General features: G+C 55.3%; 3 protein-coding genes across 19 annotated transcripts in view; 2 read left to right on the top strand and 1 right to left on the bottom strand.

The window, feature by feature from the left end:
• The window catches only part of ARVCF (ARVCF delta catenin family member), a 66,233-nt gene extending 64,537 nt beyond the window's left edge, over positions 1–1,696 (top strand). For all 10 annotated transcript variants that reach the window (XM_071209933.1, XM_071209932.1, XM_058281838.2 and 7 more), the window contains 2 exons: positions 214–333; positions 808–1,696. In XM_071209933.1, coding sequence (XP_071066034.1) covers positions 214–321 — 108 coding nt within the window. In that variant the 3' untranslated portion in view covers positions 322–333; positions 808–1,696. The remainder of the gene's footprint in view (positions 1–213; positions 334–807) is intronic.
• COMT (catechol-O-methyltransferase) lies at positions 1,623–23,813 on the bottom strand. Of its 5 annotated transcripts, none has more exons than XM_058281850.2 (6): positions 23,233–23,251; positions 10,741–14,343; positions 7,838–8,117; positions 6,713–6,906; positions 6,398–6,529; positions 1,623–3,177 (listed from the first exon to the last, which is right to left on the bottom strand). In XM_058281850.2, the coding sequence occupies exons 2-6, from the start codon at positions 10,975–10,977 to the stop codon at positions 2,977–2,979; spliced, it is 1,044 nt and encodes a 347-aa protein (XP_058137833.1). In that variant the 5' UTR covers positions 10,978–14,343; positions 23,233–23,251; the 3' UTR covers positions 1,623–2,976. The 5 variants fall into 5 exon arrangements, with proteins under 5 accessions (XP_058137833.1, XP_058137832.1, XP_058137836.1 ...); XM_058281849.1 differs by lacking the exons at positions 10,741–14,343; positions 23,233–23,251 and adding exons at positions 8,858–8,985; positions 9,839–9,911; XM_058281853.2 differs by lacking the exons at positions 10,741–14,343; positions 23,233–23,251 and adding an exon at positions 23,709–23,813.
• TXNRD2 (thioredoxin reductase 2) overlaps positions 23,422–26,656 on the top strand; it is a 102,796-nt gene continuing 99,561 nt past the window's right edge. For 2 of the 4 annotated variants that reach the window (XM_058281847.2, XM_058281845.2), the window contains exon 1: positions 23,422–23,554. In XM_058281847.2, the coding sequence (XP_058137830.1) occupies positions 23,443–23,554 (112 nt within the window). In that variant the 5' untranslated portion in view covers positions 23,422–23,442. Of the gene's footprint in view, positions 23,555–25,658; positions 25,917–26,656 lie in introns of those variants that run through there. The other 2 variants (XM_058281848.2, XM_058281846.2) reach the window with 1 other exon arrangement.

The following is a 26,656-nucleotide window of genomic DNA, read 5'->3' as shown; positions in this document are numbered from 1 at the left end:
GCAAGGGTAGGACCTGCCACCTGCCACGTACCACGGCCCCGACTTCCTGCAAGGTCATCTGTCTGAGTCTCATGTCAGTGTCCTGTGTCAGCGTGACCTGCACTGGCCCGTGTCCCCTACTTCTCCTGCTGGCTCCCCACATGTCAATACCCAGTAACCCGCTCTGTTCTGCCTCTAACACCCTCCTGCTCACCCCACCCCTGTCCCCTGCAGCCTGACTCTGGCAGGAAGGCCCCTCCTCCCGGGCCCAGCAGGGCCGCGGTCAGGCTGGTGGACGCTGTGGGGGACACAAAGCCTCAGCCCGTCGACTCCTGGGTCTAGCTTGCATGCCTGGTACGTTCTCTCGTCCGATGGATTGTCCCCATTTTTCCGCTCTCGGGGGGCATATCTCGTTCGTCTCTGCTGGCTGCATGCTCTGCTACACCCCCACCGCCACCCCCACTGCCTGCGCCTGGGCAGGACCCCATGCCCATTTTAGGGAAGGACAGACCAAGGCCTGAGGGGGAGGCACTGCGGGATCAGGGCCCCAAGGAGGCAGGGCCAAAGCACAGGTGGGCCCCCCACACCTCCAAATGCCCCGAGCGCAGGGCTCCACGAGGACCCACCAGGCAGTGTGGGTGTCGGGGTGAGCCCCCACCACCCACAGTGGCTGTGGCTGTGGACGAGCCAGGGAGTATCTGCTTCCCAGAGCCACTCATGCCCTGGCTGGCACGGGGGCACCTAAGGGGCTCTGGTCAGACCATCTGGTGGGGACGTGGGGGCTTGTGAATGTCCCTGGCTACAGCACTCGTGCCCTCTCTCCCCCAGGGCCACAGCCCAGCCGTTTGTTCTTAGGATTTTACCACGGAAAGAACAGGACCTCCGGGGCTGTCCCCGGCAGAGACCGCAGTGGAGCTGGGCATCCCTCCAGCGGCAGAGTTGGCGGCGCCTCTCGTCCCCAGCCGGGGCTGAACTTTCTGAATGCTTCTCTTCGCCCTGCTCCCCCTCCCCTCACTCCCCCCCCCCACTAACTCCTTAGACCCCCACGGTAGCTGTTTGCTGACATGGTGCTGTGTGTGAGTGAGAGGAGGCCGGTGCTGGCAGGCCCAGAGGGGCGGCCCGGGCCCGGTGGTGGGCTTCGGGCTGCCGTGGGAGGAGAGCGGGCACAGGGGCCGAACGGGGCCTGCCCGAGAGGAGCCGTGGAGGGCCAGCTGGCGGCTGAGGGCAGCCGTGGTCCTAGAGGACGGAGGCAGTGGGGCCCGGGAGAAGGGAGGAAACCTGACTCTGGAGGGCGGAGGGTGCCCCAGGTCCCAGAGTCCCACCCTGCATGGTGGGCAGACTGTGGGGGTGGGGCTGTCCCCCGAGGGGGGTGGTTCTGGACCTGGGCATAGAGGCTGGAGGCAGCCAGGCGGGGGGTCAGGCCTGCGGGAAACCCTTCCTGACCCGACTCCAGCCCACGGGCTGTGCCTGCTGAGGCTGCCCTGGGGAGTCCCTGGACAGTGGACAGTGCCCCCCTCCACCCTGGGACAGACCTTGGGCAGCAGTGGGAGTCACTCGCTGCTCAGTGCCTGCTGTTTGTAACTTTAAAACTGAAGAGAAACACCGAGGACGACCATTAAAGACAAAACCAAAATAAGACAGTATTGGTAAACATCTACATTTTTGTAAGAAAAGTGAAAAAGTGAAAAAGAGCAAAGGAGTTTTCGGTTTTCTTTGACTCGGGTCTCTCTTTGCCAAGCAGCCTGCTCCTCCCTTGGGGTTGGGGCCCGCGTTTGCCCCATGCGGGAACGGGTGGGGATGGGTGCCAGGCGTGTCTGCCGGGCCAGGCAGACTGTGGGTTTCCATTCTGGACCCAGGTGGACACAGCTGGGGTGGGCATGAATGTTCATCTTGGGTCTTCGCCCCTGTCCCCTACTGGGGCCGAGGGCCAGGTGGGGGCAGCTGTGGGTTTCAGTAGACAGGGCAGGCTCTGCTCCATCACTTGCCCGCCGGACACGGAGATGACGTGGCAAGTGTGAACCTACCTCCTTCCATAAACAAGGTTAGGCAGGACTGGGCAAGGGGCAGCATGCTACAGACCCCCCTCCCCCCAGCATCTGCTGGGTCAGAGGTGGGTGCTGAAGGCTGGCCAGCTCCGTGTTTCAGTTTCCCAGATTATAAAACCTCCAGGCAGGGGCTCACCCCAAGTCCACAGACATCCGTGGGGCTGCAGTGGATGCTGCTAGCCTGGCCACAGGAAGAGCCGTGCCAAGCAGAGCTGGCTCCCCCTTCTGCTGGAAGCGTGATACCTAGCTCCTCACCAGCCATGAGCCTGGTCAGTAGCATCAGCATCCAGCCAAGGAGAGCATGGCACACCTTGTGCCAAAGGAAGTAAGGAGCAGCGTAGCGGTTGAGAAGAATGGTGCCAAGTTGCTTTCTTCTATCAAAATATTTCAAATTTTAACTTCTGTTTTATATCTTTCAAATATATTGGCGTTACAAGGCAGTAGCTAGCTGTTTTTAGTAAAGAGATCAAGTTTTATTTCTATGAAGAGGTGAAAAAACACAAGCCAGACGCGTGTGGGATGAGTTGGTGGTTCCAGTGCCAGTGCTAAAATGCTGCCACCACCTGGTGACAGCGGACTTCAGATATAGACTGAGGACCCAGCTGCACTGTGTACAGCTCTCCCCAACGTCCCCTCACTTCCTGTATTTTCTGGGCACATGGAGAGAAGGACCTACCCATCTGAGAAACCCCATGGTGTGGGCATGGGTGCTGCCTTGATCTTATCCCAATCGGGTACTTCCCCAGATTCATTACAATGGTTTCCCACACCCAGCATGGCTGGGGATGGACGGGGGTGTGACAACTGCCAGCGAGGCCCAGAGCGGTGATGGGGCGGTGACCTCGCAGGGTTCAGGGGAAGCATTAATGCAGCACTTGAGCACAGACTCACACTGGAGTGTGCCCACCAGCGCCCATCCCCCTGTGGGCGCCGGGCTCGGGCTGGGAGGCCATCAGGGCCGCGTGGCACCCCCAGGGCCCAAGTAGACGGCCCGCTCCAGGCCGTCGGCCACGGGCATGTACTCCAGCTGCGAGGGGTAGTGCGTGCACTCGAAGCTGCTGTTCCCACGCACGTACGCCAGGAACTCGGGAGCCCCGGGGCAGATGACATTGTCGGCCAGGAGCACCGTCCCCTTCCGGAGCAGGCCGCACTCCTGCAGGGCACAGAGGGACAGAGGGGGGTGTCAGGCAGGCCAGGGGCCTGCCCCAAACTGGAGGGGGAGCATGGCAGGTACAGCCCCTCTAGCCCGTGGCTCTGCATGGGTGCATACTCCCGTGCACCCCACAAGGCCCCTTCCATGGCCCTGTGCTGTCTGGAGAACCCCCGTACTCCCCATTTCCTCCCTGGCAGCAAGCCCTGCTGGGAGTCCCACTCTTGGAATGTCAGCTCCTTCACACCAGTGCCCCAGCCCCTAGAGCAGCGTGGAGCACACAGTAGGAGCTCAATAAAGGCTTGCTGGACTGAGCTGGTGGGCCTGATTTCAGACCATGGCCTTGACTCTGACAGATCAGTAGGTCCCTCAGATACCCAGTGGCCAGGAACCTGTGGCAGGGGGCTGGTGGGAGGCTGATGCTCCAGGGAGGAGAACCTGGCGCCTGGGAGGGGAAGTGGAGGAGAGCACTGGACTGAGCGAGAGAATTAGGGCACCCGGCTGACCAGGGTGGCTGCACAAGGGGGGGGGGGGTGGCGGTCCTCCCTACCAACAAGCCAGAACAGGAAGGCCCCATGAGAGTCTGCCCTGGACAGACAGACCCCCTCCACCAGCTCCCGGAGCCCTGGGAGGTCTGCCATTCCAGAGAGGGGCAAACCCAGGTGGCCCAGCCTTGCTCCGGCCACCATGGAAGGGTGCTGGACATGTCCCACGGGCCCAAGGTCTAGAACACTCTGATACCCGAGCTGGGGGGAGGAATGCGCACATTAAATTAAACAGTACAAAGGGAAACCCAGAAAGGAAATGTTGGCCTCAGGGACAGGGACAAGACTTGGTAGCCTTGTTCTGTATATTTGACTTTGGAAGCATGTCGCTTTTCTTTTTTTTTAAACATCATCATCAGCCAGAGTATTTCTAAAGCAATCCCAGAATCAAAAGGAAAATCAAACAAAGCTAAGTGCTTATCAGGTGGCTGGCAGGACCACAGGGAGAGAGGGCTTCACCGAATGACAAAGCAGAATTCGACTCCACACCCCTCCAGGGATGTGCCCAAGGGAGGAACAGGTCTAACTTCGTGCCCACGCTACACCCACTGGTGGTGGTGGGTGGTCATTTCCGTCCTGCTACGGGCTGTGGGATAAAGCCCAGGCGCCACCTGGCGAGGGGTGTGGGAAACACACCCAGGGTCCTGAATTTGAATAGACAGTACCAGTGTATATGTGTATGGGGTGGAATCTCCTAGCTCTGTCAGATGGTCTCGGGGGGAAATGGTTGAGTCTGGTTTGGTGCAGAAAACAAACAAGAGGAGCAAGGGATTCCTCCGCCAATTCAAGAGCCAATTCTTTTAGGACAACTCCTAGTCCCGGAAATGCCCCTACATCACATCTCTTCTTCCCTCTCCCTGCTATCAGCAACTAGGAGTTGTCCTAAATGATATTTCCGGGACAGATGCAGGACATTATATATCCTGCCATAACCCACTGAATGGACTGGGGGAGAGTGTAAACCACAATGTAAACCATTATCCATGCTGTGCAGCAGTGCTCCAAAATTCACCAGATGCAGTGAATGTGCCGCAATGATGGAAGAGGTTGTTGATGTGGGAGGAATGGGGTGGGGTGGGGTGTGGGGTATATGGGAACCTCTTATATTTTTTAATGTAAACTTTTTTGTGATCTGTGTATCTTTAAAATAAAAAAGACAATAAAAAATATATACAAGGGAGAAAAAAAAAAAGCCAATTCAAAGAGGCACTGCTGGTCCCAGATGGAACAGCCTGACCCGCAGTGAGACTGATGACACTGATGGATCGAAAGGCAGCCCACATCTCAAATCCCTGAGTTAATAATTGGGAACACAGAAAAGAAAAGCTTTGGGGACCTTTGGGGGTGGCTAGGACCCACTCAACATTCTGAAAAGTGGTCTGAAGGGGAAGGAAGGCAGCATCTGGAGAATTCCGGCCAAAGCGTAGACCGGAACCTGAGCAAACCTGTAGATCTAACCACCCTCCAGAGAAACCAGTTCAGGGGACAGTGTCGGTGCTACCTGTGGGGTGGTTTGAAAAGGGGGCCACAGGAGAGCAGATGTAGCTCAAGTGGTTGGGCACCTGCTTCCCATGTACGATCCTGGTAACTCTTAAAAAAAGCGGGGAAGGGCCATAATTCTCTGCTATGCCTCCCTTCAAGAGCCGGGCTAATTCCTCTCCCCTTGTAGGTGGGCTAGACTTGGTGACTCGCTTCTAAAAGAATAAGGCAGGAGTCACGGTGCGAGGCTTTGGAGACCTGGCCATAAAAAGGCACGGTGGCTTCCTCCGTGCTCTCCCTCTAGGGTCTGCTGCTCGGGGGAGGGTGAGCCACCATGTCGTTAAAGAGGCTCCAGCAGCCCTGGGGAGACGCCCCTGAGATAAGGAGCCAAGGCCTGCCCCCAGCATCCGTCCCATTTTCAACTGCCCCCGCACACCCTTCACCGCTCATGCTACTCTGTTTCTCTGATGCTCGGAGCGCAGTCCGAGAGGAGAGCTGACCGGGTGCCCCTCTGGGCCAGTTTTGCCCTGACCCAGAAGGCCTGGAAGAGGCAAGTATCAAAGATAAAGCCTTTTCCAGTTCATTGCTTTCCTTCTTTGGAGATAATTACCAGCTGCGCACATGCTGCATTGAGAAAACTATTAGTTTCCTAGTTACAGAACTGCAATATTTGCCACTTTTCCTATAAATATAGGCCCCCATAATTATCATGTGCATCAAAGCTGCTGAAATCCCCCCGCGGCCCCCACCCCGAGTGGCGTAGGCCCAGCTGCCATTTCATCTCTCCCACCATGTGAGACCTGTTGGCGCCCCTCGGCCTCTGCCGGGGAGGGGGCCCTCCCTGGGCCTCAAGGTCTCCTTACCATCCCCTGCTGCCCACCCCTCTGGCCCATGCAGATGTTCCCGACCAACTTGTACCTCTTGTGCATCTTGTTACTGTACAACTTGTACAGGCTGTGGTCTCCCTCTCCATTCCCAACAGTTAGTGCCGCCCTCCGCGCTGCCCTCTCACGGCCCACAGAGAACATTCCAGAAATCGAGGTCTAACCTGATTGCACCCTCGTCCGTTTAAATTCCTCCATGCCCCCCACTTCACCACCGTGGGATACTCGAGGCGGTTTGTACTTGGCCCAGCCCGCTAAGCCCTCACTTCTCTGTTTCCAGAACATTCCATGCCCCCTGCACACACGAGAGCTCACCTCGAGGAGGAGGGTGTCCGGCAGGTACTGGTCCTTCCAGTGGTCAATGAAGACCATGTCCAGTGTGTCCACATCATATTTCTTCTTCAGTTGAGGGATGATATCCTTGGACGCCCCAATCAGGACTGTGACCTGGAACACAGAGGCAGCTCCGTGGGTGCCCGGCGCCCCCCCACCCAGGTCCCGGCCCGGGAGCTCAGGGGGGCCTGCGAGTGCCCGGACACCCCTCCGCGGCCCCTGCCCCACCCCGGCTTTCTCCCGGGGCGGCCCCTCCCTCCCCGCACAGCAGCCGTGAGCCTGGCGGGGGCCCTGCACCTTGTCCTGCAGGCCGGCGAGCTCCAGCATTTGCTGGGTGACGGCGGCGAAGTCGGGGTTGATCTCGATGGTGAGCAGGCGGGCGCCGGGCTGCAGCAGGCGGGCCATGCGCAAGGCCGAGTAGCCGCAGTAGGCCCCCAGCTCCAGCAGCACCGAGGGCTGCACCTCCCGCACTACCTCGTCCACAATCTGGCCTGCGGGGGTGGTGGGGGCGGTGGAGGGGTGAGCACAATAATGGGGGACCCCCTCTGGGGTCTCTGCCTTCACGCCTGGGCTCCCTGCACCCCGACCCAGAGCCGCCCTCCTGGGAAGTCTCCATCCCACTGCACCCGGGGCCTCCCTCCCTGGGCTCCCCACTCTGGACGATCTGTTCCAAGTCCTCAGTCTGCCACCTGTCCCAGCAGAGGGGTCCCAAGGGGACAATTACGTTTATCCCCAGGGCCCAACTCCAGGGGTTGCAGCCCAGCACGTGCCATGCCTCAGGTTGGAGTTCAAGGATGGGGAGGATGGCATGACCTGGCCTGAGCCCAGGCAAATGTCAAAAGGAGCTGTACCCACCTCTCGCCTGGCCCAGGGGTGTCAGGCCCGCCGGCCGAGGGGCAGTGCCCGGCCTCCAGCCTGGCCTCTGGCAGCCTGGGGGCCCAGGTCTGCTGCACCCAGAACCCACTGCCTGCCCTGGGTCGGCACCAGCTCTGCTGGACCAGGAGTGTGTAGGCGTAGGGATCTGAGAAGTGGCTGTGCATGCAGGGTCCCAGCCCACCCCCAACCCACCCCAACCCACAGCTCTGAAGTTGGGACCTCCTGGGCTGAGAAGGTGGAGAAAGAGGCCTGGGATCTTCTTGCCAAACAGGGACCTTTACCCCGCACACACACACCCCCCGCCATCTCCCAGGTCCCCCTGCCCACCGGGACCACCAGGTCCGTGGTAGGTATCTAGGTCTCTACCACCTTTGCCCCTTTCTTCCACCGTTGTCCCCTGCAGAGGGAGGGGAGTGGGAGAGCAAGTAGCGGGGCCTATGGCTTGGGCCCCTTGGCCCCTAGCTGGGCATGACCCCAAGTTCCTCCCAGCACCCAGACACGGAAGATGGCAGAGCTTTCAGCGGGTTCCCCACCCCCGGCGCCCACCTTTCTTGTCACCCACGTTCATGGCCCACTCCTTCTGCGAGCAGTAGGCGTCGATGGCATCCAGCACACTCTGCGGGTCCCCGGGCACAGCATGCTGCAGCACGTGGCGCAGGATGCGCTGCTCCTTGCTGTCACCCATGAGGAGGTCCCGGACAGGCTGCAGGATGTGCTCGTTCCAGAAGATCATGCACAGGCCGCGGTGTCGCTGGAGCAGCAGCAGCAGCAAGAGTGCCAAGGCCAGTGCGATGACAGGAAACGGAAGGGGCAGGTCTGCTGGCATCTGGGAGTGGAGAGGGGAAGAAGGGGAGGGTGGAGCCGGGGTTAGTTTGCATTATACAGACACGTGCAGATCAGTAAGAAAGAGATCTGAGAACAAGGTGGACAGAGGTGGTGAAATGTGCAGTTTACAGAAAAAGGCAGGCGCCCAAGCAGGCGCAGAGCCCCCATGCAGCTCTCAGGGCTGGCGTGTGTCATCTTCTGTCCCAGCCCCCAACCCCGTGATCGTGGGCATGAATCGGTGTCTGCAAAGTTCTGAGCATGTCTGGCCATGCTCCAGGCGAGTGGAGCTTGGGTCATGCTGGGAAATGATGGGCCATGTCCACTCTGGCCACAGGTCAAAATTCCTGGGTGTCCCAGGTGTGACACACCCACTAGGCCTGGGAGGTAAACAGTGCTAGAGTAAAACCAGAAATGGAGTGGAGTGAGGAACTGGCACCCGTACCATGAGACCTAGCCTTCTAGTGTGGTTTGGATTTCCCAGAGATGTGCCTGTGCTACTTGATTTATTGTTGCTATTGTTTTGTTGTTATTAATTATTATTATTATGTAGGAGGTACCGGAGATTGAACCCAGGACCTCATACATGCAAAGCAGCCACTTAACCACTAAGCTACATCCACTCTGCTGCTTCATTATTATTAGGTTGTAAGCTAATGTGCCATTTTGTTTTATTCTCAGCATTTAAAAAAATATAGGAAGTATTACGAATACAGCAAAATTAAGAAGGGATATAATGCTTACATGCAGAATTACTTCATGTCCCCTGGAGTCATGAATTAAACCATTCAATCCCACGATACTTGAGCTGCATAAGAACTTGGCTTTCAAATCTCTAATTTCTAGGTGTGTCTGCTCATAAATGGGCACCTCTGAGTTAAACAAAACAACAAGCAAACAAACAGATGGACAGTCTAAATTCCACACCTGTTCCCATCAGGACCTGACGGAAGGAAGCAGATGGGAGCTGGGCACCCAGTTCCAATCAGGGTGTCCGGCTGTTGGTGGGGGCCGTGGTTCTTGGTCGGAGCCGTGCCCCTGTATTCCTACCCCCCCACCTCAAAGCCTGGGAAGGAGGCACCCAGGGGCTGAGCCACTGAGAAGAACTTCCTGATGCTGAGCTCCCTTGTCCCTCATGCTCCTGGGTCCCCTGGGCTGTCCTTGTGGACCCTGTGGGTGGCTGAGGTCACCTCGTGCCACTCCAAGCCCTGACAGTCCTGCCGTCTCCATCCCAGCCCAAGTCACTGGACTGGCTCTGGTGCTGGGGATGCCATTGGGGTGGGGGTGGGGGGTGAGCGGTGACAGTGCCCCCCCGAGATCAAGGCCATGGGTGAGGGGGGCGTCTGGCTGGCCGGAATCACAGATGCACAGGATCTGGTCATGCAGGTGCTGCCACCCATATCCTCAGTGACGTGACCCCTTTCCTTTCTCTTTCCCACTCGAGTTCTAGGGTGGGCAGAGGGCAGTCTCCGTGGGCACAATCCTAGCAAGACAGGGCCAGCCCTACTGCAAGAGGCCCGCACCCTGGGCCCCACCCCTAGTAACAGCCCCCCCCCCCCAGTGCTCACACACTCACAGCACATGCCCCCCAATCGCCCACATAGACCATGGCCCCTCCCAGTGCACTCCTGGGCAGAGGGCTTAATCCCTATTCCTCTCCCCCCACCCCATTCCAGTGCTTTCCCATGAGGCTTTGCTTGTTAAAGGGCGGCGGGGTGGAGGTACCTCTGTGCCCGGGGCCAGGGGCTTCACTTCCTTTGGTTCCCCGCTCCTGGTCCTCCATGAATCCTGGGACTCTGGCGAGGTTGTGGGACGAAGGCCAGAGGGGAAGGACTAGCTGACCACTGCCCCCTGCTCTCTCCCTCTTCCCCCAGCCCTGGGGAGTCCTCCCCACCTGCAGCGCCCCACTGCCCCGAGACTGCCCTGCTCTGCACGGGGAAGTAGGTGCCCTCCCGGCTCGTGCTGAGCCCTCCCTGGGAAACGGACTAGCTACTTTTTGCCTGGGCTTCGGGGAACCGAGCGCCATCCTCACAGGGTGGGCAAGAGAGCCGTGATGGCAGGTGGAACAGCCCCGCTGCTCCTGCGACAACTCAGAAATACCTCCCTGGGCGCCCACTCTGTGTCCGGCAGGGCGACGACCTTCCCGGTGACCCCCCAGTGTTGGCTCCGCTGTGGGGAGGCAAATGGGAATGGTGGGGCGTGGGAGCTTCAGACCACCCCCAGGGGAGGACGTGTGTGTGTGTGTGGTGGGGGAGGCCTGGAAGCTGCAGAGAACTCATCGGGACGTCCTTTCTGCCTTGACGTCCGTTTGGAATATTCCAGAATGAAAAGTTGCAAACGATGGCCAAGCATGTTTTGAAACGTGGCTTCTTGCCCAGCGTGAGGGGGAGGGGTGGGGATGCTTTGGGCCGCGTCCTGTGTCCTGGTCCAAGGCCAGCTCTTGGCATCAGGGCAGAGGCAGAATTCCCCACGCCGAGTCGAATATAGCCTAGGAGTTTGGTCTTTGCCCAGGAGTTTGGTCTTTGCCCCAAAAGTTACATACTTAGTTCATCCCAAGAGTGAGAACCGCAACAGAAGGCAATCATGAGACCCTGAACCCCAGGAACTCTGAGATTCCCCAGACCCACCTTGGAGTCAGTCCATCTGTGAAGAATGACGGAGGCGCAGCTCAGCCATCCTGCCAGCTCGTCAAGGGTCTCACCATGGAAAGCAATTTTTCCACCCGAACCAAAGGCAGCCCTCCCTCCGGCCTGATCCCCAGTCTGCCCCGCGGCTGCCGAAGCAAGCCTCAGAATTCCCCGGGGCCCGAGGGGTGGGATTCCGGGCTCACTCCGCCAACTACCGGGCTTCTTGCCCACTGACATGCATGGACACGGACCTATAGATGCCAGCCTGGGAGAGCGCAGAGAGCCCGGGCCCCAGGGGCCATCGTCTGTGTGGGGAACGAGCGTGGCCCCCCCAGGCTGCTTGCTGGACACAGGCTCCAGTCATGGCTTTCCAGAAAGCCTGATGAGACCGTTTATGCATGACTCAGCGTCCCCACCCCTGTGCTTGACTCAAACTGAAGGCGCCACCTGGGACTCCGGGGACCTCCCAACTCACACGCCACTTTCGGCATCACCACGGCCATCACTGGCCAGTTGGCCAGAGCCAGGACAGGGCCTGGGGCAGTCTGGCTGCAAGCACTGACCTGGAGACACTCAGGGCCCAGGAGCTGGGCCAGGGGCCCCAGGGAGACAAAACCCTGCTCCTGCTCCTCCCTGATCCAAAAAGGAAAAGAGGAATGAGGTTACCCCATAAGGCAACCGGATGTCCCTTGGGGACGCAGGTGTGTGCCGGAGAGCCTCTCCCTGCCAACCACGGTGGCCCGGGTCACATCACCTGTTGTGGCCCAGCCTGGCTCAGCCCAGCCGGCCTGACCCCAGTCTGGAGACCACTGCCACCACCTGCAAGTGGCAACACTCACCATCTGTACGCCGTGAGCGGAGCCTGCTCGCTCTGGGCTTTGCTTTCCACAGGGCTTGGGGTGCCTGTCCAGCAGTCAGGGGAACCAGCCACACCCTCTTTCCCCAAACAGCAGCAATACCCCCTGCCTCCCCTAAACCGAACCCCCAAGCCCGAGATCTGCATCGACTCCTGCCTTGGTGTCCGTCAAAGACAACGTTTATTTTCAGTCTTGTCCAAGCTGCTGGCCTCGTTTCTCATCTATTCCACCTCTACTCCAAATTGCTTAAATTAATTTTGCAACTGTGAGGCTGTGGAGAAAAACAACCCAGATAGCAGGGGCCAAAAAGAAGGGGGGTGGTGGGCGGGAAAAGAAGAACTCGTTCCGGACGCTGGCACTTTCCCACGGCCCATGCCCTGGTTATAAAACTCTGCCACCCCCTGCCTTCCTTGGAGCTGAGTTCTGTACATTCTCTCCCTGCCCCAGCAGCTAGAAAGAAAGCCACACTTGCCTGTGTCATGTCGTCCAGCGCAGTTTTTCTCTGACCATCCTTCCCCAGCTTCACGGCTGGGCTGGGACTCCCCAGGTCACCCTGCTCTCAGGCCAAGGTTGGGGACCCCCGGCGCTCTCGACTCCCACAATTCCGGGAGCCGGGAGATGCCTTCGTGACAACCATCCCATTTGACTCCTTCGTTAAACTTTAACAAGGACAGTTGCATCCCACCTGTCTCCAGGACCGGGGGTGGGGGGCTCCCCTTGCCCAGCAGGCCTGCCCCTGGCTTTTGTGGCAACCCAGCATTGAGTCAGTGTGTGGAGTAGCTCTCCTTGCAGGGGACATTCCAAAGGAGTTTACGGTGACCCAGATGGGGCCCCTGGGACATCTTTGATGAGGCCACAGAGTTTTCCAGATTGTGCTGATGGAGGAAGCCTGGAGAGACTTGCTGGGTGGGGCCGGGGCTGGGAGCCTCCACGGACCTACCTAGGGCAGGAGGACCGGCTCGGCTGCTGAGGAGGTGGAGGTGAGGAGGGGGGGAGCAGCAGTGGCAGGACCGGGCTCGTGGCTCCCACAGCCAAGCACCTGCTTCTGTTACTCCTCTTCCTCCTCCACGGCCAAGGCTGCCCAGGGCAGAGCCAGACCACAAGAGTCAGGTCCATCCTGTGGTCATCTCCCCCTGTCACCTCTCTACCCCGGCATGCCTCCAGTTGCTCCCTTTAGGAAGCAGTTGGCTCCAAGTCTCCAGGATGGGGGACGTGCAAGCTGGACCCAACGCCACAGGCACTTTTCCATGTGGGTTTCTAGCCCGCCACTCCTCCCTTGCCCGGCCCAGTGACGTGAGGACTGGAACACGAGAATCTGTGGGGATCTGTCACGCTCCAGCTGGTTGGCCTCCTCCTGACCCCCAGTTCTCCGTAGACAGGTAGGTAGGAAGGTACATGGCAAAGGGGTGGGGCCATGGGCTCATCCTCTCACAGCTGAGCCTCAGTTTCCTCATCTGAGTGTTGGCACTCTTAATTCCATCCCTTCAGATGGTTGGGGGCCAAAATGAGATGCTGGTCACGGAAGCACCAGCACACGCCTGCCACATGCAAGTGCACAGAAACCATGCAGTGTCCTCTGGAGCACAGAAGGTGGACAAGGTACAGGGCGCTGGGTAGGCAAGGACCATGCAAGGACACAGGCCATTGGGCATGAACAGACGACGTGATGATGCAGGCCACTGCACACAGACCATGTGAGGACATGGACCATTGGGCAGCCATAGATCATGCAAATATACGTGCTGCTGGGCATTCGCAGACCACGTGAGGACAAGCCGTTGCACAGGCAGAGGCCACACTAGAACATGGGCCACTAAGCACACAGAGACCACACATGGGCCACTGGGCAGTCCAGAACATGTGTGGACATGGGCCTCTGGGCAGACACGGACCAAGTGAGACAGGGGCCACTGGGCATGCACACACTACATGAGGACAGACCACTGGGCATGCATGGAGTACAGAAAGACATCGGTCTCTGGGCATGCAGAGATCATACAAGGATGGGGACCTCCAGGCACACACAGTCTACGTCGGCACACAGGCCACTGGGAAGTCACAGACCGCGCAAGGAAGCAGGCCTCAGGGCACGCACAGACTATGGAAGGACAGGCCACTGGGCATACACAGAGCACACAAGGACATTGGCCTCAGGGCATGCAAGACCATGCAAGGACATGGGTCTCTGGGCATGCATGGACCACGTGAGGCCATAGGCCACTGCACCTGCTCAGACTATGCAAGGACTGGCCACTGGGCACATATGGAGCACACAAGGATATGGACTTCCAGGAACAGTCTATGTGGACACAGGCTGCTGGGCAGGCGTGGAACACCTAAGGGCACAAGGCACACACAGACCACATGAGGATACAGACCATTTGAGCAATTCTGCCAGCTCAGCAGCAGAAGCAGAGGCTTACCCAGGGTTTTAGTTCGCTAGGCTGCCAAAATGCAATATACCAGAAATGGGTTGGCTTGTACAATGGGGGTTTATTTGCTTGCAAGCTTACAGTTCTGCAGCTGTAAAAATGTTCAAATCAAGGCATCATCAGGCATTCCTTTTCTCCAAAGACCAGCTGTCAGTGATTCTGGACTCCTCTGTCACATGGCAGGGCACATCGTGGCATTGGCTCGTCTCTCCCTTTTCTCCTGGGTTTCGTTGCTTTTGGCTTCTTGCTGCTTCCATGGCTTTCTCTCTGCTTCTGTGGCCTTCTCTCTCCATATTTATTCCATTTATAAAGGACTCCAGGAAGAAGAGTAAGACCCACCCTGACTTAGAGAAATCAGAAAGTCCCACCCACAATAGGTTGGAACCCACAGGAAGGGATTAGCTCTAAGGACAGGATTTCTCTGCAGTCTTTAAAAGCCTCACACTACCACACCCAGTACTTCTGTTTCTCCTTGTACTTCTTAGTCAGGTCATTTATAACTTTTGTCAGGTAGTCAGTAATTTTTTTTTAAATTACGAGTTTTAAAAGTAATAATGTAGCTTAACATTTTTGATCCAAGCAACAAAATTCAGAATGGATCCCTGTTACTCCTTTTTCTTTTTGTTACACTCATTATAATGTGTTACCATCAACTCCATCCATTACCACATATTGACAATGGACCTTATTACACATTCTACATACATTCAGCATCAGCTGCCCATTTCAACTCACATCCCATCTCCCACCAACCTACACTCCACAGTCCACCTCCTTTAGTTTACGCACCATATTTAGTTCATACCAGTATTTTTTAAAATTTACTATACCCTAGATGACATTTCTATTTCTTCCAAATAACTGGAAATGTTTTTCATAAATTATAAGCAAGAAACAGGGGCAGGATTTACCAAGACTTAAAAAAAAAAAAGAAATCCTTAAAAAAATACAAACTGCATATTGTTTCTAGTACCACAACTTTTAAAAAAAAAAGTGAACAAACTGCATGTTCTGTTTCTAGACTCATTAAAGCAACACATACAAGAGAACGAAAATGACTTTGGGCTCCTTGGCAAAGATGTTCCTGGACTGTGAATCTGTGCTTTCACTCAGTTTCACTATTGCCTCTGTTTGAAGAGAAGCAGGTGCCCTGGCCTCTGCCCACACTCATTCTTGCTGGGAGCCCAGGAATTGCAGGGTGGCACATCGATGTGGCAGCCGCTATGGGTGACCCAGAAAAAGGCCCATGCTGCCGTGGGGCAAGTCAGGCTGGGCCAGGTTTGAGCACAGCAGGGGTCAATTTTTCTCAGAAAGAGCACAAGGGACCATGCATGCCCTTCTCTCTACCACAGCCAGCCTGCCGCCCCAGTGGCCATTTGGGGAGCACTGTCCCCCTTCTTCCCAAAACATTACCATAACAAGTGACGAGAGTCCTGGCTGCACTGGTAGCCCCTGGGGGCTTCTGGTGCTGGTCAGGTCAGGCCTCAGTGGTCAGTGGGGTGCAGGGCATGCTTCATCCTTTTGGAGCTGGCAGCTAGTAAGGGGCACAGGCATGGAACCTCAGGTGCAATGAGAAACAGGAGACCCGGGATTGGCAGTGGGGAAGAGGCCAAGGGGTGGGCATTTAAATACTGAAGCACTCTGCGCCCTGCACCCACGTCCCCCAGAGGGAGGGGAGGGCCCTGCCTGGGGCTTTCTGAATAGGGCTGGAAACCCCCTCTCAGCCAGGACTAGGTGGTGGGGAGTGGGGTTGGCAGGAACCCTGCCCATGCTTGTCCTACATAGCCAAGTGGGATGCAGGCAGGTGGGGGCCAGGACTTTGACAGAGCAGGTAGGCAGGTGGTTCTGATCCAAGAAGCCAGGGCAGGCCACTCCAGATCCAAGGAGATGGGCAGCATAGCCTGAGGTCCAGCTCATGGTGGGCAAGCTCAGCAGAGCAAAGCCAGAAGGGCTGGAAGGACCAGGGGACAGGGAGGGGGTGGGGAGAGCAGGTGGGCAGTGGTGGGAGGGGAGGGACACACAGGACCTGGAAAGCCCCACGTTCTACATCCTGCCCCCAAGTCATATCTGTAGACTCAGGTGTGATGGTTTGAAGCTGGATGAACCCCAGAAAAATCATGTTCTTAAAGCTAATCCATTCCTGTGGGTGTGCATCTATTGTAAGGAGGGCCTTTGATGAGGTTACTTCAGTTAAGGTGAGTCCCAGGGTCGGTCTTTATCCTCTAACTGGAGACCTTTATAGATGGGATGAATGCGGAGACAATGAGAGAGAGAACGAGCCACGGTAGCCAGGAGCTGGAAGCAATGAAACCTGGGGGAAGAAGGGAGAGCCCAGCAGATGCTGCCATGTGCCTTGTCATGTGACAGAGGAGACCAGGATCACCGGCAGCCAGTCTTCGGGAGAAAGCATGGGTTTGATGATGCCTCAATTTGGACAAGCCTGGAGACTACAGGCTAATATATTTCCATTGTTAAAAGCCAAATCATTTTATGGTATCTACTTGAGCAGTTTTAGCAAGCAAGAAGACACCAGGGGTCAGCTCTCACCTCTGCTAGGGTTCTGGGGCTCTAAAGGAACAACAGGATGCATAAAGCCTACAAGGCACCCAGTAGGACCCAAATAGGAACAAGGTCTCCAGCTCCCAGGGCCTGGGCCATTGCCTCTCTCTCTCTGGACTGGTGTCACTGCCCCCTACTACTGCCCCCTTCCCCATTCCAAGGATTCAGTATTTCTCCAACCTGCAAGGAGGAGGAGGGAGGTGGCAGGACTCACCCCATAGTCTCTATGAGAGCCTGAGAAGAAGTGAGAAAGCAAACCTGCGTTGGGGTCTGTCGGAGATTGTTCTAGTTTGTTAAAGCTGCTCAAAGCAGCTACCATAAAACAAGTTGGCTTTGACAAGGGGGATGCATCGGCTTCCAAGCTTAGTTCTGAGGCCATGAAAATGTCCAAAGCAAGATGATATTTCTTCCTGAAGACCAGCTGCTGGCGATCTTGGACTCCTCCACCATGTGGCAAGGCACGTGGTGGCATCCACTGGTCTCTCCTTTCTTTTCCAGGCTGCATTCAGCTTCTGGCTTCCATGACTTTCTTTCCCTCTTGGTCTGAATGTCATTCTCTTATCAAGGACTCCAGTAAAAAATGAAGACTCATTCATCATTCAAAAGGATGAATGAGGTGGGTCACAACTTAAGATCGTACTCACCAAAAAAGCCTATTTACAATGGGTACACACCCACAGGAAAGGATGAGCTTTAAGAACATACTTTTCTGGGATCCATCCAGCTTTAAACCATCACAGGGCCTGAATCACATCTCACAGAAAGACCTGTTCAAGTCCTAATCCCTGACCCCAGGGGTGTGAACCTATTTGTAAACAGGACCTTGTTAGATGGTTTATATATTATGTTATACAACATAGGAAATATGTTATCATTTATTAAGGTGGGGATTCATATGTGAATGGGATCTCAGGAGACTATTCCGATGGGGCCAAATCAAATCATTCACATAGGACTGGAGTCCTTAGGAACAGAAGAAATTTTGACACAGTAAATCTGTAAGAAGTTAGAGGATGAGGCGGATGGTCAAGTGATGGAGGCAGAGACACAAACCAAGGAAGCCCAAGGCTTGCCGTGAGCCAGCAGCAGGATGCCACAGATTCCAGGAGAAAGTCTGGTCTGCCAAGACCTTGATTTTGGACTTCTAGCCATCACAGCTGTGAGCCACCAAGGTCCTATTGTGTAAGCTAACCAGTGTGTGGTATCTGTCATAGCAGTGTCACAAGGCAGTGGCCGGCAAACCACGGCCCACAGGCTACCTTCCGCCTGCCGTCAATGTGTGCCAATAAAACCTTATTGAAGATACTTCTGGGAAGAGGGCAGACTAGAAAGACATGGGACTCTCTTCTCTCCCAGAAAAATAGCTAGAGCACAGGGAAAAACGGCCTGGAAAAAATCTACTAGGGTTTAGGATACCAGGGGAAGGCTGGACATAGCCCAGAAGAGAGAGAGGCAAAGGAAAAGAATTGTGATGATAAAGCTGTGAGTTAAAAGTTTGCAGCTTCAACTGCTGTCATCCTCCATATGGACTCTATAGACACTTTTGAATTCTTAGGCCTTGCGACTGTTGGCTACAGACAATGGGGGCCCCAGGGATCCACCTCCCCAGAAAAGGGGAGAGAGAGGGACACAGCCTAAGGCTGACAGCTTTTTGTTTTTGTTCTTGTTTTTAGGTATGGGGCTGGGGAGTGAATCCAGGACCTCATATGTGGGAAGCCGGCGCTCAACCAGAGAGTTACATCAGCTCCCCTGAGTTTGTTCATTTTGTTTTGTTTTTAGGAGGTACCAGGGTTCAAACCCGGGAACTCGGATGTGGAAAGCAGCTGCTCAATTTCTTGAGCTACATCTGTTTCCCAAGGCCGACATCTTCTGACCCCAAATTTAGTCTCCTGAGTTTCACAAGCCTCTTCCAGGCCCTGTAGGGCCACGCCATTGTTTGCATGGAGGTCAGCAGGGGCCTGAAGAGATCTGACTCTCTCAATCTTCCTTTAAACTGACCTGGTTGTTGAGGATGCAGAGAGGAATGGAATTATTTCCTACCCAGGAAAAGGGCAGGAGCTGGTAGCAAAGGTAAGAGAACTGCCTCTGAGAAGGTGTGAATTGCAAGGGTTTGAATAGCCTCAAGGCAGGATCCTTTGTCACCTTGTTGCCCTAAGGTAGGTGTTGCAGCCAAAAGCCTTCTAAAAAAGAAGAGGGTCCTGGGAGAAATTTCACCACCTGAACTTGAAACATATTACAAAACTACAGTGGTCAAAATGGCATGATATTGGCATAAAAATAGACACATCAATCAATGGAATAGAATTGAGAGTCCAGAAATCAACCCACACCTCTATAGCCAACTGGTTTTTGACAAACCCATGTAAACAAATGGTGCTGGGAGAACCGGATATCTAAAACCAAACAATGAAAGAGGACCCCTATTTCATTCCCTATATAAAAATCAACTCAAAATGGATCAAAGACCTAATATAAAAACCAGGCCCATAAAACTATAGAAGAAAATGTAGGTGATAGTTTCTTGTACCTTACACCCAAAACACAAGCAACAAAAGAAAAAATAGATAAATGGGGCCTCCTCAAGACTCAGCACTTTTGCACCTCAAAGGATTTTATCAAAAGGGTGAAAAGGCAGCCAACTCAATGGGAGAAAATATTTGGAAATCACATATCTCATAAGGGTTTAATATTGATGATCTATAGAGATGCTACAACCCAACAATAAAAAGACAAATGACCTGATTTAAAAATGGGCAAAAGATTTGACTAGACATTTGTGCAAAGAAGAAATACAAATGGAAAAAAAAATACATGAAAAAATGTTCAACATCACTAGCAATTAGGGAAATGCAAATCAAAGCTACAATGAGATATCATTTCACACCTATTAAAATGGCCACTATTAAAAAGAAAGAGAGGGAAGCAGATTTGGCTCAACTGATAGAGTGTCTGCCTACCACATGGGAGGTCCAGGGCTCAAACCCAGGGCCTCCTGACCCATGTGGTGAGCTGGCCCATGTGCAGTGCTGATACACACAAGGAGTGCCGTGCCACACAGGGGTGCCCCCGCATAGGGTAGCCCCACGTGCAAGGAGTGCGCCCCCTATGGAGAGCCACCCCACACGAAAAAAGTGCACCCTGCCCAGGGGAGTGGCACCGCACACATGGAGAGCTGATGCAGCAAGATGATGGAACAAAAAGAGATACAGATTCCTGATGCCGCTGACACAGAACACACAGTGAATGGACACAGAAAGCAGACAACTGGGGGGGGGGCATGGAAGAGGAAAGAAATAAATAAAAAATAAATCTTAAAAAAAAAAAAGAGGGAAACGGACTTGGCCCAGTGGTTAGGGCATCCGTCTATCACATGGGAGGTCCGCGGTTCAAACTCTGGGCCTCCTTGACCCGTGTGGAGCTGGCCCATGCGCAGTGCTGATATGCGCAAGGAGTGCCCTGCCACACAGGGGTGTCCCCCGCGTAGGGGAGCCCCACGCACAAGGAGTGCACCCCGTAAGGAGAGCCGCCCAGCGCGAAGGAAAGTGCAGCCTGCCCAGGAATGGCGCCGCCCACACTTCCGTGCCGCTGAGGACAACAGAAGCTGACAAAGAAACAAGACGCAGCAAATAGACACAGAGAACAGACAACCGGGGGAGGGGGGGAAATTAAATAAATAAATAAATCTTTAAAAAAAAAAAAAGAGAACCACAAGTGCTGGAGAGGATGTGGAGACATAGGAACACTTACACCCTGTCAGTGGGAATGTAGAATGGTACAGCCACTGGGGAGGACTGTTTGGCAGTTCCTAAAGAAGCTAAATATAGACTTGCCACATGACCCTGCAATACCACTACTGGGTATATACCCAGAAAAACTGAGAGCAGTGACACAAACACTGCACACGGATGTTCACAACAGTATTATTCATGATAGCCAAAAGATGGAAATAATCCAGGTGTCTATCAACCAATGAATGGATGAAGAAACTGTGATGTATACATATGATGGAATATTATGCAACTCTAAGAAGAAATGAAGTTGTAAAGCGTATGACAACAAGGATGAAGTGGGAGGAGATTATGTTGAGTGAAGCAAGTCAGACACAAAAGGACAAATACTGTATGATTGCACTATTATGAACTAAATACATTGTATAATTTCATGGAGTTAATTACTTGAATATGGGTCACCAGAAAATAGAATGAGGTTAAAGAATGGAAAGCTGAGGGTTAACTTGCGCAGAATTGGTAAAAAGGATGTGTGTTAATCTTTGGAAATGAATAGGAAAGGTGAAAGCACAACATAATGTTTGTAACTAGGAGTACTATTATATTGGTATGACAGTGATTTAAAGGGAAAGTCGAAGGTCATGTATATTACTAAAAGCAAAGCTAAAAATAATGTAACATGGGACTGTATAGTATAGTAAAACTGCATGTGGAATATGAATATGGGTAAAACTACATATATAAGACCATTTTCTTTGAAACTGAACTAATATATGTTAAACTATAAAACGTTAATATCAGACAAAAAAACCATTATGCTACAAGAAAGAAACCAGACACAAAGTACTAAATATTGTATGATTCCATTTTTATAAAATGTAAATACAAATCAATTCATAAAGATGAAATTAGATTAGTGGTTATGTAAAGCTGGGGAAGGATAGAGGAATCGAGAGGTGACTGCTAAGGGGTGTGGAGTTTTGGAGTTTTCCTTTTTGGAGTAATGAAATTGTTCTAAAATCTTTTGTGGTGATGAATATAAAAAATTGTGATTGTTCTAAAAGTCATTGATTATACACTTTGGGTAGATTGTATGGTATGTGAATATGTCTCAGTAAAACTGCTTTTTTAAAAAAGTGTAAGAATTGCCAGAAATAGTAGTTTTGTATGGCAGGGGAAGCATAGAGAGATTGAGAAGTGAAGAATTTTCTTGTTTGTCTGGGCTTTTTTGTTTATTATTATTATTATTATTAAAATAATGAAAATGCTCTAATGATTGAAGTGATAAACACACAACTATAATGCCACTGATTGTACCCTTTGATGAATCGTATGCTTTATTAATGTGTATCAATAAAATTTATTTCTTTAAAAAAAAACAAATTAAATCACAAAAGTTTAAATTTTTTAAAAAAATTATCTTTTAAAAGGGAAACAGCTCCAACCTGGTAGTTTTCAAATTTGTAATACTCTTGATATAAAATATAGATTAAGAATGACAAAATTCTAAATGTCCCTATTCAGTCGACAGCTGACAGAACCCCTAAACAAATGCTCTGCTGGAAAGTCAAGGGCAACCTTTCTTTCTTATTAAAAGATCGTTCCAAAAAAAACCAATCCCAGCTCCGTTCACATAGGTATGGCCCGCTGCTGCCTTCAGTCTACCGAGGCTGAGTCCATCTGACCCACAGACCTAACATTTTTATGGTCTGGCAGTTCTGTGTCCCGTATGCAAGAGGGCAGGGCAGGGGGCGGCTCGTGAGTGTGTGTGTGTACGCGCGCAGAGGAGGTGGGAGGACTCCTGCCAGTTGCCTCGAGCCATGCATGGCACCTGCAATCGCAGCCCAGGGGAGCCCACTCACGGGCGGGGGGCGGGGGGGGGAGGCTTTCGCTTGCTTGTTTTCAGACAGGAAAACTGAGCCCTGTGAGGCTCTGTGGGCAGTGGGAACGGGTGGGCCTAGGGTCCGCTCGGCGATGGCCCATCGCTGTCTGAAGGCTCCGGAGTTCCCTCTTTCTTCTTCACAGGTGCAACCCCAATGACAGCGGAACCTGCCTTGGCATCTGCTTCTGCGAGGACCCCTTTAAGACCGCCCCTCCCCCCCCTTTCTAGTTCACGGGCTCTGGGCAGAGCTCGGACCTGCTCTCTGCTGGGGGCCTGGACATTTTGTCTTCCAAGTACTTGGCTGGCAGGAACTCAGGAGGGCCGAGCGCAAAGAAGCCCGGACTGGATCTCCAGCCTCTCTGGCCGCAGGCCCGCCCCCTCGACCCTAACCCCGCCCCCCTGGCTGCAGCATCCCAGGGGCTCAGCAGGTGGACGAGCTGAACCCGAGCGTAGTGGTATTGCGCGGCAGAGGTTGGGTGGCGCACACCCCAGGCCTGGGCTCTCCCCAGCCCCTTCCTGGCGGGGGCGGGGCACCCCAAGACTCCCACGAGGAAGCCCTTCTGCCCCCTACTACCCTGTGCTGCCAGGACTGCCCTCACCGGTTCGGATCCCTGCCCCAAGCATCCAACGTGATCATCCGGCAGCAGTTCAGGCACCCTCCCTGCGACACCCTCCCCCGAGGCCCAGACCCCCACCTGAAGTCAGACACCTGCCACCTCCAGTCCGGAGCCCCTCCCCGATTCATCCCCCCACCCTCCGGGTTCCTGCCACCTGAAGACGTATCGCCCTAACCCCCCCAGGTACGGAGCCGCCCCCCACCCCCAACCCTCCAGGTCAGGATCCCCCACCCCCATCCGAAAACGCATTCCCTTAACTCCCACGTTCGGAGATCACCGACACCCCGGCTTCAGGTCCCCGCACCCAGTCCAGATCTCCCCACCCTTTCGGTCCGGAGACCCCCACCCTCCGAGGGCCGGTGCCCCTCGTGTCCCGCCACACACACCCCACAAGCCGCGCGAATCCCGCGCACTCACCGCGCGGGTGGCTGGGCGCGCAACAGGGCGCGCGGACCAGGACAGCCCCGGGCGCGCTCTGGGGCGCGCGGACCAAGATAGCCCCGGGCGCGCTCTGGGGCGCGCGGACCAGGACAGCCCCGGGCGCGCTCTGGGGCGCGCGGACCAGGACAGCGCGGCCGGCGCAGGCAGAGCCGCGGGCAGCCCGGCCGCGAGAGGCCCCGTGCGGCGATGGCGGCGATGGCGACGGCGGTGGCGGCGCTGCGGCGCCGCGGGGGTCTGTTCCGGTGGCGCGCGCGGGCCCCCGCGGGCTGCGTGCGGAGCGCGGCGCAGGCCGCGGCAGGTAGGGCGGGGTGCTCGCGCGCGGCTTCCGGGCGCGGGGGGGTGTCTCTGCACCGGGTGTCCACGTGGCGGTGTGCCGACCGGGTGGCCGTGGGGGCGCCCCGCTGCCCGCTTCCTAGATGCGGTACCTGAGCCTGGGGGACCACGGCCCGCACCTGCCTTCTCCTGGAGCTGGCGCGACCCTCTCTTGCGCTTCTCAGGCTCTTGACGTCGTCGCTATCTCCTGCACCGCCCCATTGGCCAGCCCTCGTTCCAGCCCCTAGCGGCCACACGCGGCAGACACTGTCATGCGCACACACAGGGAATGGATGAAGGGCCAGAACCCGGAGCTCTGTGCCGCACCCCGTGCCTGCAGCCCCGGGGGTGGGGGGTGAGGGGGGGAGTGCACAGCTTGTCCACACGTTGCTGCCCTGGGGCGTGAGGCAAACATCGACAGTCATCGCGCCACCGTGAGCTCGCAGAGTTGTTGCCAGGGTCTGGGGTGGGGGCAGCAGAGGCTGGACACCTGGTCACGTTGCGGGCCAAGCTCCCCCAGAGATCAGGCTCCCGGCTTCTCCCGAAATGGGCAGAAGGTAGGACAGGACAGGTGAGGATGTGCCATGTAGCCTCCTGACTGCCGGGGAGGTGATATGACCCTGTGGTCAGAGCCCTGTGGTCCACCCCCCAATCCCCCTACCCCCTGGCAAGGTGGCAACTCTGGTTTGGGCACTCTGACAGTCTAATTGCCACCTGGGTCAGGTGAGAACAGCCATGAGGTAAGACTGATGGCTGCAGTGGAGCCCTGGCCTGCTGAGCACAAGTAAAACCACCATAAGTGGGAGCTGCTACTGTTAGTGTGACTGCTGCTGTCCCAGGCTGGGTCTCCAGTGGGCACCCTGGCCTGGGCAGAGCATGTTGTTCCCAGCAGGCCGTCAGAGTGGCTCTGTACAGTCCCACCCCTGGTAAGAGTGTGGCTGCAGTGGAGAGGGGCTGGCAAAGTAATTGCAACCCCAGTGAGAGTGCCTGGCCAATGGGAGCATCTCCTGCCTCGGGCACTCTGGAGCTGTCCTTGGTGAGAGTTGGATAACAGTGCTGCCAGTGCCACCTGTGCCCTGGGCACCTGTTGTCAGGAGGGAGCAAAGGAGGACAGTACACCTGGTGGGAGACACCTGGGGAACTCCTGCCCTGTTGCTGGCCCTGTACCAAATACCAGGTTCACAGATGAGTAGAAAATTAAAGGAAAATGTGGTCAGAACACAGAGATCAGAGAATAAGGCAGAGAGGCCTTTCTGAGCAGGGCTGGACAAGTGGCCTCGGTTGGGGAGAGGGTGTGCCTGGCTGCAGGAGGGACCTGAGCCAGAGCCCTGAGGTGGGCAAAGGCAAGCTGAGAAGCAGGCCTTCCAGGGCACAAGCACCAGAGTGGGCAGGTTTGCTCAGAGAAGGCCCAGGCATGCTCTCAGGGAAGGCCCAGGTGTGCTCCCAGGGAAGACTCAGGTGTCCTCAGCAAAGGTCCAGGAAAGGCCCAGGGAAGGCCGAGGTATGCTCCTAAGGGAGATTCGGGCGTTCCCAGGAAAGGTCCAGGAGAGGTCACAGGGAAGGCCCAGGTATGCTCCCAGGGGAGATCCAGGCGTTCCCAGAAGTCACAGGGAAGGCGCAGGTATGCTCCCAGGGGAGATCCAGGCGTTCCCAGGAAAGGGCCAGGACAGGTCACAGGGAAGGCCCAGGTATGCTCCCAGGGGAGATCCAGGCGTTCCCAGGAAAGGCCCAGGACAGGTCACAGGGAAGGCCCAGGTATGCTCCCAGGGGAGATCCAGGCGTTCCCAGGAAAGGCCCAGGAGAGGTCACAGGGAAGGTGCAGGTGTGCCTCCAGGAAAGAACCAGATGTCCCTAAGAAGTACCCAGATGTGCCTCCAGAGACTGACCAGGTGTCCCTAGGGAAGACCCAGGTGTTCTTCCAGGAAGGTCCAGGTGTCCTAAGAAAGGCCCAGGTGTGGCTTCAGGAAAGTCCCAGAGGTCCCCAAGGAAGGTCCAATGTGCCCCAGTAAGCCTGCTAGCTAGCCCCTCCTCCCTCCAAGCAGCCACCTGCCTGACATGGGGTGACCTCCATCCTTGTCCCTCCTCCCCAGCAGACTCCCGAAACCATCACATGTCTTTCGAGGCTGATTTCCTACCCTCAGAGAAAGGCTCCCAGCCTGGCCTCTTCCAAGAGTTTATCAGCCAGAGAGGACTACGGCGTGGGCACCGCGGGTGTGCCCACCCGCCCAGATAAGCCTTCAGTCTGCCACCAGCCACATTCTGCTTGTCCTGATAGCAGGCCAAAGGGGTCCTGGCTGAGGCATAGGACAACCACACAAGGACAGAGGGACAGGCATCTACCATGGAAGGTAGGGACCCCTTCCTCGCAAAGCCCGGACTGCCCGGCCCCACTGGATAAACGTGTGTAAACACACATCCACGTGTGCACCCGGGCACTTCTCACATGCCCTGCCACCTGTTGAATGTGACCTTAGGGTGGGCCCAGCCTCAGGGATGGGTGCAGTAGGTTCCCGGAGGCCCCAAGCTGTACGGGCTGGAGTTGAACGACCCATGACTTCCTCTGCAAAGCCAGGACCTTTTCTGGCCTCTAACTCTGTGTCCCTGCAGGAGCACAGACACTGGAACCAGCAGAGTGGGTTGGGGAACTTACTTGGAGAGCCCTCCACCTGCAAGGGGTGTGGGACCTGGACAGGGACCAAGGGCTGTTCTCTTTTTTGCAGCCTTGCCTTTCTAGAACAGTGGAGTAGGGCTGCAAACTGGCCTTCTGGCTAACAGACAGTGGGCTCTGGTGCTGGGGTGGGGGAGGGCACACCGGTTTTGAAACAGGTGGCCCCACTTGATCCCAGGATCCCTGGGCCTGTGGGACGCATATGAGCTGCGTAGAACCTGCACTCATTACTGCGTCCAGCTTCCAGTGCCCAGAGAGGGCAGCAGCCCTGCTTCATCCGATAATGGGGCTCTCACTTTATACTCCAGACTCTTGTCAGCAGTCCCTGCCTCCCTCCACCCTCATCGTGATCATTTTCTATTTGGTTTTGGTTTTTTAAAAAAATTTTTTTTCTTTATTATTCCCCTCCCTTCCCCTTGC

Source organism: Dasypus novemcinctus, chromosome 19 (genome assembly GCF_030445035.2).
Source record: "Dasypus novemcinctus isolate mDasNov1 chromosome 19, mDasNov1.1.hap2, whole genome shotgun sequence".
NCBI lineage: Eukaryota > Metazoa > Chordata > Mammalia > Cingulata > Dasypodidae > Dasypus > Dasypus novemcinctus.
The sequence above is the reverse complement of the archived record's forward strand: the minus strand, read 5'-3'. Positions and strand labels throughout refer to the sequence as shown.

What these genes read in the sequence shown, in the direction of transcription:
- COMT (XM_058281850.2), bottom strand. Translation starts at nt 10,977, where the DNA reads ATGTCAGTGGGCAAGAAGCCCGGTAGTTGGCGGAGTGAGCCCGGAATC. An exon ending in ACAGATGGACTGACTCCAAG is followed by an intron (nt 8,118 to 10,740) that starts GTGGGTCTGGGG and finishes CTCCACTCCCAG; the next exon opens with ATGCCAGCAGACCTGCCCCT. An exon ending in GAACGTGGGTGACAAGAAAG is followed by an intron (nt 6,907 to 7,837) that starts GTGGGCGCCGGG and finishes CCACCCCCGCAG; the next exon opens with GCCAGATTGTGGACGAGGTA.